Source organism: Rhincodon typus, chromosome 7, assembly GCF_021869965.1.
Source record: "Rhincodon typus isolate 14 chromosome 7, sRhiTyp1.1, whole genome shotgun sequence".
NCBI classification, from domain to species: Eukaryota; Metazoa; Chordata; class Chondrichthyes; order Orectolobiformes; family Rhincodontidae; genus Rhincodon; species Rhincodon typus.
Window position 1 is genome coordinate 95,301,678 of NC_063338.1, and position 17,720 is coordinate 95,319,397.

The 17,720-nt window shown below is 46.2% G+C and overlaps 1 protein-coding gene across 2 annotated transcripts in view; it reads left to right on the plus strand.

Annotated features, from left to right (window-relative positions):
• Positions 1–17,714, plus strand: part of LOC109938441 (carboxy-terminal domain RNA polymerase II polypeptide A small phosphatase 1-like) — a 36,123-nt gene extending 18,409 nt beyond the window's left edge. Inside the window, exons 3-7 of one of the 2 annotated variants that reach the window (XM_048599331.1) lie at positions 4,172–4,276; positions 7,644–7,700; positions 12,626–12,718; positions 15,046–15,235; positions 17,164–17,313. In XM_048599331.1, coding sequence (XP_048455288.1) covers positions 4,172–4,276; positions 7,644–7,700; positions 12,626–12,718; positions 15,046–15,235; positions 17,164–17,186 — 468 coding nt within the window. In that variant the 3' untranslated portion in view covers positions 17,187–17,313. Of the gene's footprint in view, positions 1–4,171; positions 4,277–7,643; positions 7,701–12,625; positions 12,719–15,045; positions 15,236–17,163 lie in introns of both variants that reach the window. The other variant, XM_048599330.1, reaches the window with a different exon arrangement.
• The last annotated feature ends 6 nt before the right edge of the window (positions 17,715–17,720 follow it).

Below are 17,720 nucleotides of genomic sequence, written 5' to 3' on the forward strand. Positions count from 1 at the left end.
TGACCTCAGTGAGCTTGCCTCTGGCTGGGTCTGATGCAGAATAAATATTATCAAGCTAAGGAATTTAAATCATTCCCATATCCAGTGAGCCCTTCGAGTGACTCCATTCCCAGTGAGTTGGAATCAGGAGATTACTCACCGCTTTAAATATTGCAACTCCTTTTTCCCAGCTGGATGGGATGTTGGACAGAATGAGGGCCTGGGAAGGAAACCCCGTCTTGGTGGCTGTAATTACAGCAGGTAGGGGGTCAGAGTGTGAAGCAAGGAGCTTTAGATGGTCCCGAGTGATCGCAGTAACACGCTCATATTCCAAATCAACAGGGTTTTAAGTGTGTAAACAAGGGCAAACTGTTTGCAGGGGCATGAGGGTCAGTAACTAGAGGGGGCACAATTGAAAAAAATCACCAAAAGAACCCAAGGTTGTGAGGGATTGGGGGGAGACGAGGAGAAGTTTCTTTAGTTCGGGAGTTGTAGTGACCTGGGAGAGCAGAGGAAGCAGGTTCACCAGGAACTTCCAAATGGGAGAACAGAATACATTTCTGACAAGAAACAAGTAATTGCAATGGTTTGGGACAATTTGGAGAGCTCTGTGACAAAGCAAATGCAAGCATGTTGGCTGAATGGCCTGTTGTATGATAAATTTTTCCAAGCTTGAGTTGCTGGTTCTAATCGATGTTGACCTTTCGGTCTAGGTTCTGGGTATCAGCAACCAATTGGGAAGCTCCTGAGACCTTTTTAATTCAGGCAGAAGTAATCTTAAAACAGGGTAAGGCTAGGGGTTTACGGTGGAGGGCATAGCTGGCAGGTTGACCTGAGCTGGCTATGGTACTGGGCACTGCCTGGAGCCTGGGTCAGGAGGAGACAGTTTGAGAGTGGAGCCCTTCTTGGTTGAATAGAGAGATCGAACAGGGTGAGGGAAAGGAGGAATTGTGTCCAAAAAGTGGTAATCCTGAAGGTTTAGGAAACTCATGAGCATTGGAAATTTAACCCAGCTATCCAGGACGAATCAGGCAGTAATGTCAGAGTGTTCATCCATCAGTACACTCGTGCTGTATATGGACCAGGCTGGGGAAAATGCGAAGGCAACATGGGAACATAGAACTGTACTGCACAGGAACGGGCCCTTCGGCCCACAATGTTGTGCTGAACATGATGCCAAACTAACCTAATCCCTTCTGCCTGTATCTAAAAGGGAGTGGGGAAGATTTACTCTACACTGATATCCTACACAGTGCAGGGTGGTAGTATGCCAGTTATAAACCTGTCCATGCCCACCACACTGGCAGTGTTTGGCTCTCCAAGCTCAAAGACCATGACTCCAGTTCCTGATGGATGGGTGTTTCCCATCAGTGTGTGGCTATGGACAGGAGAAGTATCATTCCCTGAACGCAGGCCTTTCCACTTGTGTAACTCAGGCATGTACAGACATAATAGATTGGGGGAAGGGTGAACCACTGGAACTAATTATGGCAGATTCATGCCATTCCTTCATTCCAGCCCCTCTCCCCTTCTCCTTTAGTCCTAGCTTCCAGTCTCGTAATCATCCAAGGACTGAGAGCTCGCGGCCCTCGGAGAGAAGAGACACTCACCTCCCCACCTCCCACCCTGCCCCACCCCACCCCACCCCGACTTCAGTCTGAAATGGCCATGACCTCATCTGGAGATGTACCCAGGAGGAGGAAGGTGTAGGGGAGGGGGAAGAGAGGTGGATAGATTGAGGACCCCAGCATTTTTAAAATATTTGTTCACGGGATGAGCGCATTGCAAACTAGGCCAGCATTTATTGCCCATTCCTTATTGCCCCAGAGGGCAGTTAAGAATCAACCACATTGCTGTGGGATTGGAGTCACATGTAGGCCAGACCAGGTAAGGATGGCATCTTCCTTCCCTTAAGGACATTAGTGAACCAGATGGGTTTTTCCAACAATTGAGAATGGATTCGTGGTCATTAGACTCTTAATTTCAGATTTCTGTTTTTATTGAAATCAAATCCCACCATCTGCCGTGGCAGGATTCAAAGCCGGGTCCCCAGATCGTTACTAGAGTCTCTGGATTAATTAATAGCTGTCTTTTTAGACTGCTAGAGCTTGTCCAGTGAGTGTGTTGAGGATGGTGTGACCTGGGCGCAGTGTGGAAAGCGTGGATCTAATCCAAGGCAGCATAGCAGGGCAGAATGGCCTCCTCCTGCCCCTGGTCCCCCAGGTTATGGGTTAACACTGGAGAAACCTCATTCAAGTGACAAGTCAGTTATAGTGAGCTGCCTGAATCTACTGGGTGACTGGGGATCCCATTGCTCCCACCCCATCACTGACCTGTTCTCCTTTCCTCTGCCAGGAGGTGGCAGTGCTGATACATTGTCAATCAATGGTACAGCTCCTTGTTCAAAAACAAAATAGCAAGGCAAATGGCATGTAAGGAATGTAGGGCCTGCTGAGGGCAATCTCGAGGGGGTGGTGCAGGGGAAAGGAGGGGTGCGCATCATCTGAAAGCAGTGATAATCAGAAAGCTGAGCAGGAAATGTTGAAACCTCCTCCAAACTTTCCCCTTTAGCCCCTCTTGTTGTTTTTATTTAAAAAATGGTTGAATTGCACAGGCAGTGATCCCTCCTGGCCTGTTTGTTTACACTGCGCCGTTAGAAATATGTCCTTTTTGCAGATTATTTTTCAGTGTAGGAAGAACTGAGACTGTTCTGGTCGCTAAGCTTTACGTTAGATATAGACCCATCGTGAATGAAAAGTCTAGAGGAAGTGCTTTTTGATTAGTACCTTGACTGCTGGAGGAAGGAAAGGGCATCTCACAAGGAGATGGTTTTAGAACTGAGAGGTTCAATTACTTCACAGTGACAAAAAAAAACCCACAAACCTGGATAAAAGGTGTCCTGACAGGGCTCTTTAAGATCTGGCAGCATCCGTGGAGAGAGAGAGTTAACATTCCGAGTCGGCTATAACTTGTCTTTGGAATTGGTGGTTTGAGAGGGCAGCAATACAGATTTTTTGACTTGTGAAAGACTGGAAACTATCAGACGTCGATCTGAGAGAGTCTCTGCTAAATCCAACAGGGAGTCCAAGAGAAAATTGTTTACTCAGCTAGCAGTGAAACTGTGGGACCTGCTTCCACAGGGAGCTGTGGAGGTGGATGCATTTAAGAGGAAGATGGATAAACACGAGGGGGAGAGAAATAGAAGGACCCCTTGGAAAATCGGCATCAAATTTGGGCCATTCTCAGTTGTAAACAGCTTGCAGTCATGTGGTACATTTACTGCTGTAAACCAATGCCAAGAACGTCAAGCAATTAACACTGAGCCACATAATGAGGAGCTGACCCAAAGTTTAAGTGAGAGAGTAGTTTTATTTTGTAAACATTGTAGAAGAGGGAGAAATGGAGATGCTTAGGGACAGAATTCTAGAGGAGCAATTATAAGAACAAAGGAACAGGAATGGGCCTTCAGCCCCTCAAGCCTGTTCTGCCATTCAATAAGATCAGGGCTGATCTGTGGCCTAACTCCATCTGCCTGCCTTTGGCCCATATCCCTTAATACCTTTGCTTAACACAAATGTATCTCCCTCAGATTTAAAATTAACAACTGATCCAGCATTCACTGCCATTTATGGAGGAGAGTTCCAAACCTCTCCCTCCCTCTGTGTGTCGAAGTGCTTCCTAACATCTCTCTTGAACAGTCTGACCCTGATTCTCAGGCTATGCCCCTAGTTCTAGAATCCCCAAACAGTGGAAATAATTTATTTTTATCTACTTTGTCTTTCCTGTTAATAACTTAAAGACATTGATCAGATCACCCCTTAACCTTCTAAATGCCAGAGAAACAAGTCCTCATTTGTATAACCACTCCTCATAACCTACCCCTCATCCTTGTGAACCTGTGTTAAAACTGAGGGATGCTGGAAATTGGAAGGATCTTGGTGGGTGGTTGTGCTGGAGGGCATTGGATGAGGAATGGTAAGTCTACAGGGGGATTTTTTAACTTGCTTTCTTTCCTGACCTGAGGGAGACTGCTCTGGGTCTGCCGTCCCTGGTAGAGGGCTGGAGTCTCTTTGCGTGGTGTACACCTGGTATGGTTTTGCTACTGATAGCTTGCTGTATCGCATCCTTTAACATGTGAGCTTCAGCAGGGTGTGTGCCTATCTGTTCTTGTCTCTTCTTTTAACGCGTACAGACTCCTGTCAACCACCACCTTCTGCCGGAAGTGAAGGTTCAGGACAGTGGGAAGAAATGTGTTGTGATCGACCTCGATGAGACTTTAGTTCACAGTTCGTTTAAGGTATGTTAATGTTTCATTTTCTCCCCATTTCATCGTTTGTTTTTTTGTTTCCGCTGTCCACTCCTTCCTCCCCAGTACATTGACACCTTGTTACAGGTTGGGATCTGATACCTGGCTTAAGTGAAGAAAGTACATGGTGAGTGTAGGATGGCCTCCCAACAATACATGTCTGGAACAACGGATCCCAGTCTCCCTCCCAATGGGATTTTCTCTATTCTTTCATTTCTATTTTGCCCATTCCTAACTGCCCTTGAACTGAATGGCTTGCTGGGTCATTCCAGAGACTGGTTGAGAGCCGACTATGTGGAGTGTTGCCAGATGGGTAAGGATGATAGCATACCTTCTCCAAAGGAGCACTTGTGGATTTTTATTTAAAACAACAGTCTGTTAGCTTTTTAATACAGTTCGTTGAATTTAAATTTCACCAGCAACTGTGGTGGGGTTTGTAGCCACGTCCCTTGAGCATTAGCCTGGGCCTGCGGATGACTAGCCCTGTGACATTACCGCTGCTCTATCATCCTCGTGCCTTGGGCCATGTCTGAGTGAGTTGTGTTTGATCACTTACGGGAATCATTGGGAGGCAATGGCCTAGTGGTATAATCATTGCCCTGTTAATCCAGAGACCCAGATAATGTTCAGGGGACCCGGGTTCAAATCCTGCCACGGCAGATGGTGGAATTTGAATTCTATAAAATATCTGGAATTAAGAATCTAAAGAAGACTGTGAATCCATTGCTGATTGTCGGGAAAACCCATCTGGTTCACTAACGTCCTTTACGGAAGGAAGCTGCCACCTTTACCTGGTCTGGCGTACATGTGACTCCAGACCCACAGCAATGTGGTTGACTCTCAACTGCCCTCTGGGCAATTAGGGATGGGCAACAAATGCTGCCTGGTCAGTGACCCCCTCATCCCATTAATGAATAAATAAAAAAAAAACTTCCCCCTGTGGTCAGTCAGGTTTCCTGACCATTTCTGTGCACGGCTGAGTCTCAGAAAGTTTCTGAGTTGTTGGTCACTTGGTCATTCCAGGGTGGGTGACCCTGCGATGATAACAATCCCGTCCTATCCTACAAACTAAGAATGAGGAGGCAGTGATAAAATATTAGTTATTCGACCCCAGTCCCCATTCTTTCCTGGTTGTTGGTGCTGCTGGAGGGGTGGGGAGATTGCAGAGTTGAATGACTCTTATTTTATCAACATCTCCCAACTCTTCGTTCAAGTTGGGCAGTTGTAACCCCTCCAGTTTGGGCCTCTTGCCCATCTCCTGATTCCCATCATACTACCATTGGCAGCCACACCTTCAGCTTCCTGATCCCCAGGCTCTGGAATTCCTTCTCCAAAGCCGCCTCTCCCACTCCTTGTTAAAGGGAGAGCTAGTGTAACTCAGTGAGTGTGGGTGGGGAGGGCATCATTGCTTCTTCCATGCCCCGATACATGGGCTGCAGGGTACCTGAAATGCTGTGAATATGGAATTTCCACTACTTCTGGTTTTACTTGTTAGAGGAGGTTTAATCTCATTCTGCACCCCGCCTCCCACCCCCACCTAACTGAACAGCTTCCCTCATTTTTATAAACAGGCTGTCGAAGAAAAGGGCACCCAGTGTCTCTTTCCCCTCAGTTTTACTCAATGTATCATCAAGGAAATCAATTTCTAATCCCTGGAGTGGACTTTCCAGGCCAATCCTCACTACATCTCCCTTCCCCAAAACCAAAAAAATGAGTTTGCATTTCCGTAGCACCTTTTTTACATGCTCAGGCTGACATAAAGACTTTACTTCATAGTGCTTTATTTGACAGTATGATCATTTTTATTTAGAAAACTCAGCACATTAATCTGGATCCAAGACAGTCAGTGAGACAGAAATTTATTGTATTTATTGGATGTAATTTATTGACTACCCAGTCTTTCAGCTCCTTTTGCAACCCATATTAATTATAATGTTTTAAAATTTAATCTATTTTTCTAATCAACCTGTTCAGAGATGTAATTACACACCTCTGGAACCGGTGGGATTTGAACCTGGGTCTTTCAGTTCAGGGGTAGGGACACTACCACTGCACCACAAGAGGGTCCCCAGAGGTGTATAATACCTGTGTGTATTTAACTGGTACCATCTGTCTCTTTTTAAGTAATTATAGACATTATTGAGCTTCACATTGTAATTGACCAGACATTAATGTTCCAGTCACAAGCTTCCTCGAGTCTCAAAGTAATAAAGACCAGGTCATCTGTTCATTTCCACATGTTGGTTGAAGGATAAATATTGGTCGGATCACTAGGGAGAAATGCCCTGCTCTTTGAAATAATGACCAGGCCAAATAACGTATATTGAATAAGACTTAGTTGGGGCTTGTTTTAGATTGTCATCTGAGATTTGACATCCCTGGAAGTGCAGCACTCCCTCAGTATGGCCCTGGGAGTAGCAGCTTGTATCACTGGGCTTGTGGGACTCTGAGGAGGGCCTTGAGATTGCAGAGCTGCGCAGTGCAGAGGGATTTGGGTGACCTGGGACATGAATCTCTCAAAGGTACTCTGCAGATACAGCAAGTGATTAGGAAGGCAAATGGAAAATAGAAGTAGGGAAGTTTTTCCCCAGCTGTGCAGGGCCTTGTGTAGGTCAGTTCTGGAGTACTATGTGCAGTTTGGGCTTTATTCAGAAAAAGATACAACTGCATTATGAGCAGAGGAAAGAAGATTCAGTTGACTCATTCAGGGCTTATCTTGTGAGGGAAGGTTTGAAGGCGTTAGATCCATTGGAGTTTTAAAGAGTGAAAGGTAATCTTATTGAAACATGTTAGATACTGAGGGGGCTTGACAGAGTCTGGCATGGGAGGATATTTCCTCTTTGTGTGGGAGACTAGAGGCAGGAGCATCATTTAAGAAGGATGTCCTCCGTTTTCAGACCGAAATGAGGACAAATGTTTTCTGTCGGGAATGTGGAATTCCCTTCCCTACTGAACAGTGGAGGCTGTGTGGTTGATTTAATTCAAAGCTCTGTTTGCTGGATATCTGATACAGAAAGGAGTGGAGAGTCTGGGCTGTGAAGAAAGTGGTTGTAGACACGGGAGTTGAGATCACAATCACAACTTGTTGAATAGGCTAGTGTAGAAGTCCAAAGTTTCAATAACCCTATCACCCTGTCGGAGTCAGGCAGATGTGTGACCAGTGACTACTCGGACTAAAGGGTCTGTTTCCATGCTGTATGACTCCATGATTGAGCCATGGCATACGGGGGCAGAGGGCTGGTGGTTTGGGGTAATGAGGGGCAGCCTGTTGTAAGATAATGCGGGGGGGTGGGGGAAAGAGTAATGGTTGGACACAGCTTCCTAATTCAATGCTGCCTTCCCCCCTCCCTCCCAACAGCCAGTCAGCAATGCAGACTTCATCATCCCCGTGGAGATCGATGGCAACGTACATCAGGTGAGAGTCTGTGATGTTACGGGATGGGATAATCGGCAAGATGGGCTCTTGCTCCTGGCGCAGGTGGGCAGCTGGACTGGCGACAGGAGTGTGATGGTTACAGATATTGATATCATCAGCCTGAGCAGTGTGATGGACATTGGTTTCAAATCCTGCCACAGGAGCGACCGTGAAACACTCAAATTGTCATTAAAGAAACTTTGTTTATTAATATCCCATTGCACGGGACCCCATGGTACCCGATCCCAGTGGATCTAGTCCCTTCTGTACCTGATCCCAGTGGATCTAACCTTTGCCCATGTACATGATGCCAATGGATCAAATTTCTTCAGTTTCACTGCTGATGTATCCACTGTCCTTGACCCCTCACTACTGGGTGATGCTACCATCCCATGACCCACTCTGGTAAAGCTGCTCTGGAGGGTCTTCAATGCTGCTTCAAATATGGGAAGAAAACTGCAGACACTTTCCGAGGTGTGGTCTCATGGAAGCCTGTGTACGATTGGTGCAATATTTCTTTATTCATCTTCTCCAATGCCTTTACAATAAAGGCCATTATCGTAGAACATATTCTCTTGTTTTATTAACATTGCTCGCTGGTTTCTTGAGTTCCTTACGCAAGTGCAGTCTGAATATCGGCATTTACAAATTTCTCACCATTAACAAAAAAATTCTGCTTTTTTTAAATTCATACTACCAAAGCGATGAACCTCTCCTTCCCACAGACTGTAGTTCATTCTCCAACTTGTTGGCAACTTGATTAACCTGTGTGTGTATATGCTATCTCTCTCTGCAGCCTCTTTGTGTTCTCACTGTCTGGGTTTGTATTATCAGCAAACTGGGATATATTAGTCTCTGTCTCTTTGTCCAAATCTTGTCAAATGATAAACAGGTGAGGTCCCAGCACAGAACCTCGTGCATTTCATTGGTCACAACCTGCTGAATTGAAAATACATGTTTTATCCCATTCTGTTCTCGATGTGTTAACCATGCTAATATATTTCTCCAATTCCCTGCCTTTTGTAATAATAATTTACAGGGCATCATATTGAATGCCTTTTGTAAATCCAAGCATATTATATCAACTGGACCCTCTCTCACCTGTTTGACCATCAGCATCGGGAAAATACATGTCCAGGATGTTGCCCTGTCACTGACTATCAGCATTAACAATGAGATGGTGGAGGTTATTGATAGCTTTACACATCTAAGCTCCATGATCCTGAAACCAACTCGAGCACTAAGAAAGTTGCAGCTGTTAAGTCCAAGCTGAGCAAGAGAGTGTGGGATCGCAGCAAACTGACTGAGATCACCAAACTACAAGTTTACCAAACCTGTGTCTTCAGCTTACTCCTCAATGGTGTTGAGATCTAGAGAGCAAATTCTAGGCAGGGGTGAAGCTGAAAAACTTCTACGTTTACTATCTCCGATGTTTCCTCAGCATCACTTGGCAGGACCAGGTCACCAATTCGGAGGTCCTGGACTGTGCTAATTCCACAGCATACACTCATTGCTCAACCAACAGAGTCTGAGCTGGCTCAGGTATGGTCATGGATGGACAATGGTCATCTATCTGTAGACTGTACAGAGAATTGCCCACTGGCCAGTGAGTCATACATATGAGGTATGATAGTGCACGTTGATACTGAAGGAGATAGCCGCTGATCGCTGTTACATTGAGAGCTGTCTGTTTGAAAGGCCAAGCAGAAACAGTGTGCTGTGAAAAGGACCTAGAGAAAACAGGCCAGTGAACCATGCACTTCCTTAGCTGCTCTCTTCCTTATTGTCAAACACAGCAGAGACTGGGGCTGCACTAGGCTATGTTTAACACCAAGTTGACATGCAGGGCTGAAACCCATTACTGTCAGACAAAAACGTGCGACTTCGATTCCCTGTTAATGGTCTTACTGTTTCATCTTTTCATTAGATTTGCCAATCATGATTTTCCTTTTGTGCAAAAGACCAAGTCTGATCGCACCAAGATTTTCTAAGCTCACTGTTTAAGCAGTTCCTTAGGAGTAGATTCCAGCATTTTCCCAATGATCGGACATTAAGCTAACATTCTGTGCTCTTCTAAAAGTGCTGTTGCATTTTATTTCCATTTGCCAACTTCCAATCTGCTGGAACAGTTTGAGAAGCGAGGGAATCTAATATTGAGTGCATCCTGCCCCTAACAAAGGGAGTTCCTCGAAGCAAGGTCAGCTCTTTCTGCAGAGAACAGGAGAAAGTGAGGGAAGTGGCAAGAGGCAGTTGGGGGATTTCAGTGCAAAGTAGAGCAAAGGGGAAAGGCGGAGGGACAATCATAGAATCATACACTGCGGAAGAGATCCTTCAGCCTGTCAGTTCTGTACCACCAAAAATATAGTACTGCCTACACTAATCCCACTTGCCTGCACTAGGCCCATAACGTTGAATGTTATGACATTTCAAGCGTTCATCCAAGTACCTTTTAAAAGTTGTGAGGTTTCCTGTCTCAACTACCCTCCCAGGCAGTGTTTTCCAGACCCTGACCACTCTCTGGGTGAAAATGTTTTTCCTCAAATCCCCTCTAAACCTCCTACCTTTCACTTTAAAATGACGCCCCCTTGTTATTGATCCTTTAGACTAAGGGAACAGCTGCTTTCTATACCCCGCCATGCCCCTCATAATCTTGTACACCTCGATAGGGTCACCCCTCAACCTTCTCTGCTCTAAAGAAAACAACGCGAGCTTATCCAGTGTCTCTTCATCACTGGGATGCCCCATCCCAGGCAACATCCTGGTGAGTGAGAAGTGGCATTGAGAACATGGCACATTGGCAGCCTGATGGTCACATTGGTCACGGTGTTGCCAACAGTGATTGATTGAAAGGACTCTTGGAGGTTTCATCACATGACTTATGCTCCTCATACTACCTATTCATTTGCCTGCCACCCACCCACCCTGATAACGCACTGCCTCCCTACACCAACTGGAAAGCAATAAGACTGGGTTAGCCAACAGTCAAACAGTCGCTGCTTCTTCAAAATGAGAATCCTATTGGACTCAACATTAAGTCGTCTCTTTCTCTCCACAGATCCTCCCAGACCTGCTGAGTTCCTCCAACATTCTCTTCTGTTTATTTCAGATTTTCAGCATCCATACTCTACTGCTTTTAGAGATAACAAGGTGTAGAGCTGGATGAACACAGCAGGCCAAGCAGCATCAGAGGAGCAGGAAAGCTGACGTTTCGGGTCCAGATTCGGGTCCTGCTCCTCTGATGCTGCTTGGCCTGCTGTGTTCATTCAGCTCTACACCTTGTTATCTCAGATTCTCCAGCATCTGCAGTTCCTACTATCTCTGAATCTATTGCTTTTAGTTGTTTCTTTTCTGTGTTTTTCAATTTTTTAAAATATATATACCTGGTAAAGAGAAGCATTTAAAAAGGATTAATGTCTCTGACCCCATGACTTTTTCTCCAGGGTTGCACACGCAGGAGTGTTTAAGCGGTTGATTTTGATTTCTTGAAGACTCTGGGCCATTCCTGGAAGGTTTGCGAGTGACTGTCCGACCCCTCTTTCTGAGGTTGATAAATTCACTGGCCTGGACTGCTGGCTTGCAATGCTGAGTGAGGTCAAAAGAGTGGGTTCAATTCCTGCACCAGCTGAGGTTACTGTGAAAGGACTGTCCTCCTCACCCTCTCCCTCTCACCTGAAGCACGGTGACCCTCTGGTTAAACCATCACCAGTCAATTCTCTGTAAAGAGAAAGCAGCCTATGGTTGAGTAGGACTATGGCAACTTTACCATTCAGGTTATCTCCGCAGCTGTCTCTTTTGTAACTCGGAATATCGACCTGGCTGATCCCAGGGGTTTGTCAGCACTCAAACCCAATATTTCTTTCTCCTGTATTTAATATTCATCGCCGAGTTCCTCAACCATAATCGTCCCTCAATTACTCACCTAGTGACAGGTTTTTGCACGTTCTCCTGGTAAAACAGATACACGTTGTTTTTCATTTTAACGAGGCCTGTGTTACAAAATCGGTTGGGCCCTGGAGTTAGGGGACTGGCGAGGCGGTGGGCGTAAGGAAAATACAGTGCTTTGCCGCGATGGAAGGATCTAGATCTCTCCCCATTGTGTCAACACTTCTGATGACCTTGCTCATGGGGAGAGACGAACTGACAGGTTGCCACTCAATGAGGAATTTTGAAATGTAGGTGTGTGGTTTCAGTGACTCTCCCTCAGGGAGCTGGACTCTGACTAGGAGCAATGGCAGAACCTGATCTTCAACTGAACAAAGCTCGTCACAGGCTGGAGATCTGCTTAAAGCTGTGGCTCGATTCAAGTAATCCAGGATAGGCTGTCAGTCAGGTTCTGGCCTGTCCTTGACTACTTGGCTCAGGACCCAGCTACTACTTCGTACTCCAATCTGCCCATCGCCTTCCTGCCGTCTCTGAGGGCTGTGTGAGAGTGTCCACTGTTAATGTGTCGTTGCTGTGACTTTTGAAGGGGAATTAACGCAGACCTAGACTCAGAACAGTGTTCTTGACCCAAACCCCTATCCTCATTCATCCGTGACGCACAAAACTCCAGATCCATTAGGATCTTTCATTAGAAAATTCCTCCTCCAACCTTCCTTATGTTCTCTCACTCCCTTTTTATCCTCGTCCACTCTCCTTTCTCCTTTGCTCATTCTCCTTTTCCTTTTCTTCCACCTTTCTTCTCTTCTGTTCTCTCAACCCTCTCTTTGCTCTCTTCTCTCTATCCCCCTCTTACTTACCTCTTTTGCTGACCCCCGCCCCATAAAATATCACCACCTTCCGTCTGTTCCTAATGCTTTGTTACTGAATCGTGTATGGTGCAGTCTGAGAGAGGCCGTTCAGCCCATAGTGGCCATGCTGGCTGCACAGTACGTATTTTTCACTCTAGGCTGCCTCTGCTTAACCAGCGCCATATTGTGTTTCAGGTGTATGTTTTGAAGAGGCCCCATGTGGATGAGTTTTTGAGGAGAATGGGCGAGCTCTTTGAGTGTGTGCTATTCACAGCTAGCCTCTCCAAGGTGAGTCCTGCTCCCCACCCCATCACTCTGTGACTGTGAACTTCCCCATCCTGCCCATGTCCCTCTGGTTGCAAGGTCCCATTTTTCAGAGTTGGGTGGTTTTCTGGAATAAGGCAGGGTGGAAAAGTGATCTTTTCCTTTCGTGTAAGCCCTTTGAACAATGACCTTGTGTGAAGAGTGCTCCTCTCAGCACAAGGTGCCTCAGGAGTGTTAGTGAAATGAAATTTAATGATACATGAGATTTCAGGTGACCGCAAGTTTGGTCAAAGAAGTTGGTTTTACGATGAATGCTGAAGGCGGATGTGCAGAAGGATCTTAGGGTTCAAGTCCATAGCTCCCTGAAAGTGGCCATGCAAGTAAATAGGGTGGTAAGGAAGGCATATGGCATGCTTCCCTTTATTGTTTGGGGAATTGAGTACAAGAGTCAGGATGTCATGTTGTAGCTTTATTAGACTTTGGTTACGCCACACAGAGCATTGTGTTCCGTTCTGGTCACCACATTATAAGAAGGATATAAAGGCTTTGGAGAGGGTGCAGAAGAGGTTTACCAGGAAGCTGCCTGGATTAGAAGGTATGAGCTATGAGGAGAGGCTAGAAAAACTCAGGTTGTTTCCTCTGGAGCGGCGGAGGCTGAGGGGAGATTTAATAGAAGAATTGAGATGTATAGATAGGGTTGACGGTCAGAATCTTTTTCCCAGGGCTGAAATGTCTAAAACTAGGGGGAATACATCTAAAGTGAGACAGGGGAATGGACAGGCGAGGGGCAAGATTTTTTAGACAGAGAATGGAACGCGCTGCCCGGGGTGGTGGTGGAGGCAGATACAATAGGGGCATTTAAGGGACTTTTAGATAAGGACGGGAATAAGCAAGTAATGGAGGGATATGGACTAAGGGATTAGTTTCATTTGATCTCATGTTCGGCACAACATTGTGGGTCAAAGGGTCCATTCCTGTGCTGTACTGTTCTATGTTCTATGAGGAGAGGGAAGAGGAAGGCACAGTTAGAGAGGACATTCCCAAGAAATTTGGAGATATAGGCGCCGACGGTGTAGTGATGGAAATCCGAAGGTGGGAAAGAGACCTGAATCAGAGGAGTGCAGCAACTCTGGCAGATTGCTTTTTGTGATTAAACTGTTTAGAGATTCTGTGACATGCACGCTCTCAGGCAGGTTGGACCTGAACCTGGCCCTCCTGCCTCAGATAGGGATGCTACCGCTGCAGCACAAGGGCCCTCCTAAAGAAGGTTGGACCTGACTTCGAGAGATTACAGCAATGGTTTGATAGGTTAATTCTTGGGATGAGAGGAGAGACCTAACAGTTCCCAGAGGTAGATTCGTTGCAAAATATGACACTTTTAACCAACCTGGAGCAAGTGGGAATTGAACCCAGGCCTTCACAGTCACCATTAACAAAGGTTAACTGTATGAGCTGCTCTGGTGTGGTTCGAACCCATGCCTCCAAGGCATTCTGGATCTGTTCTACCCCTACACCAGCATCTACCTCTGGAGGAGGTTGTAAAGATAGAGATGAGAGCCTGTAGGGGGCCTAAAAGCAAAGGTGAACATTATCAATTGCAGTGTGGGTTAGATATTTGGGATTCAGGTGCATCAATCTTTAAAATGTCAAGAATAGTGCAAAAAGTAATTGAGAGCTAATGAAATGCCAGTCTTGTTTCCTGGAGGACTATAATACAAGGATGCAGAAGTTATACAAAGCCCTGGTTAGAATTCATTTGGAGTACTTTAGGATATATCAGCCTTGGATTACAAGAATGAATCCTGGACTTCAGTTGTGGGAAGAGATTGGACAAATGAGGCCTGTTTCGAATTTAGAAGGTTAAGTGGTGATCTATCGAAGTCTTCAAGATATTACCAGGAAAAGACAGGGTAGACAGAGAGAAACTATTTCCACAGGTTGGGGATTCTAGAACTAGGGGCATAGCCTGAGAATGAGGGTCAGACCGTTCAGGAGCGATGTTAGGAAGCACTTCTACACACAAAGGGTGGGAGAGGTTCGGAACTCTCTTCCACAAATGGCAGCGGATGCTGGATCAGATGTTAATTTGAAATCTGGGATCAATAATTTTTTTGTTAAAACAGCAGGATTCAGGGGTATGGGCCAAAGGCAGGTAGATGGAGACAGGCCTCACTGAAGGGGGTGAGTGGCCCACTCCTGTTTCCCATGTTAGTGAGCACAAGAATTGAGGAGTGAATTAGACACCCGTTAAGATATGGGCGGGAGAGTTTGGGGATGGGGTTTTGTTCCTTCAGTAACTCACCAGGAGCATTGGCCTTAACATTGACTCTGATTTCCGTTGCTTGTTGCAGTACGCAGATCCTGTTGCCGACCTCCTGGACAAGTGGGGAGCATTTAGGGCCCGATTATTCCGTGAATCCTGTGTCTTCCATCAAGGAAATTATGTCAAGGACCTCAGCCGGTTAGGGCGGGACTTAAACAATCTCGTCATCGTCGATAACTCTCCAGCTTCCTACGTCTTCCACCCCAACAATGCTGTAGGTAGCCTATCGTCACGGGCACATTGTCTCGAGTCGTGTCTTTGCCCCGGTGCAGGGCAGCGCTGAGGGAAAACTCTCCACAAACAAACACTTGCATTTCTGTAGCACCCTTTGAGACACGTGGTATTATTGCTGGACTATTAATCCAGACACCCAGAGTTCAAATCCCGCCACGGCAGATGGTGGAATTTGAAATCAACAAAACTCTGGAATTAAAAATCTAATGATGGCCATGAATACATTGCCAGGAAAATCCCATCTAGTTGTCCAATGCCCTTCAGGGAAGGAAATCTGCCATCCTTACCTAGTCTGGTCTATATGTGACTCCAGTCCCCCAGCCAATGTGGCTGACTCTTAACTGCCCTCTGGGCAATTAAAGATGCTGCCTGGCCAGCAACACCCTCATCCCGTGAATGAATCTAAAATCAAACCTTCCTGAAGAAACATGAATCTGTTGAATTCACTCCCCCCAGAGTGTGGTGAATGCTGGGACATTGAGTAAATTTGAGGAGGAGATCGAGTTTTAGTTAGAAACAGGTTAAAGGGTAATGAGGAGTTTGGTAGGAAAGTGGAGTTGAGGCTGAGGTGAGATGAGCCATGATTGTATCAAATGGCACAGCAGGTTCGAGGGGCTGAACAGCCTCCTTCCTGCTCACAGCTGTAGTGTTGCACAACCAACAAAATGCTGTCTGGCTGGAATAAGGTGCGAGCTGTGACACAGAATCCCAAAGGCGGCTGTGTGCACAGTAAAACCCCACATGCAGCAATCAGCTGCTTCCGGCCTGGGTGTGATATTGGTCTAACGTGAGATGAAATGATTTTGCTGGTCCTGGGGTCTAGGCTCAGGAGGCCAAGTCTAAAAGAGCCATCAGACCTTTTAGGAATGAACTGAGGGAACCCTTTCTCACAAAGTATGGTGAAAAATTGGAATTCTCTCCTGCAAATGACAATTGATGCCGGGTCAAATGTTAATGTTAAACCTGATTTGAATGTTAAAGAAATGCTACGGAAAACATTAAGGGAAATGAAGTCAGTTGTAGATTGACCGTGCTCCAGTTGAATGGTGGAACACATTCCTGAGGCTAAATGAGAGATAGTAAGAACTGCCGATGCTGGAGTTGGAGATAACATAGTGTGGAGCTGGAGGAACGCAGCAGGCCAGGCAGCATCAGAGGAGCAGGAAAGTTGATGTTTTGGCTTGGGACCCTTCTTCAGAAATTGGGGCTATTGGGTTTGGTCCAGTTCTTGTCCTGGTGCTGGTCTAGGTAGCTTTCTGTGCCTCTGTGGTACTGATGTAGCTTGGACACTCAGAAACAGAACCACTGAAACTGAGAAGCATTGTTGCTGCAGGAATTCAATTGTTCCTGAGGTTTTGTTAAATATGGTGGGTGGGGGATAACTTCTTCAGAATGAGGACCATGGTATCTTCTGTGCAAATTGTTTAACCTGTCACTTTGAAGATGCCATAGCTAAAGCACAAGTTGACCCCATTGGGGCAGAGCAAACAGGGAGGGAAGTACATACTGTAGCCAGCAAAGCCACTCGGGGGCTGAATGGCCTCTGACAGACCACAGTCTCCATAATTTGATAACAAAGCAATGGACAAAGGAGGGAACGAGGGGGTGAGGGTTGTAGGAAGAGAGTGAACTGGAAAGGAAGCAAGGGCGATACAAAAACATTTTCACCCAGCGAATAGTTGGGGTCTGGAATACACTGCCCTGGGAATGTGGGAGAGTCAGGTTCAACTGATGCATTTAAGATGGGCACTGGATGGTTATTTTAGATTGTAAATCTGTCCAGGGAAAAGAGGAAAAGGCTGTAAACTGGCGTGAGTGAACGGAGCCAGTGTAGATACAATGGGCTGAATGGTCTCCTCCTGCAGGGTTCAGAGTGAGTGGGAGTTTCTAACGGAGTGTTTACTCCCTCCAGGTACCCATTGCCTCGTGGTTTGATGACATGTCTGATAGTGAATTGCTGGACCTCATCCCTTTCTTCGAGAGACTGTCGAAGGAAGAGAATGTTTTCAAGTTGCTGCAGGAATACCAATCGAGGTAGCACTGACAGACGCCCTGAATGGACCATGTCCTGGAGTTGGACAAATCTCGATCTTCCTGCTCCCTCACCAACACACTCCCTCCCCACCCCACCCATGCTGAGGAGGGGCTGGGGAGCAACTCTGCTTTGGGTGAAGCCATGCCTCCTCTCACCCTGTGTGCCTTTTCTTCATGGAGAGGGAGAGCAGTGAACACGTGAGGGCTGCTCACCCCGACAGCAGTGGGGGGTGAGTGACACACACACAGACACATACACAGATACACAGACACATACACAGATACACAGACACATACACAGACACATACACAGACACATACACAGACACACAGACACACACACACACAGACACACACACACACAGACACACACACACACAGACACACACACACACAGACACACCCAGACACACACTTTCCCACCCGCACTGCACT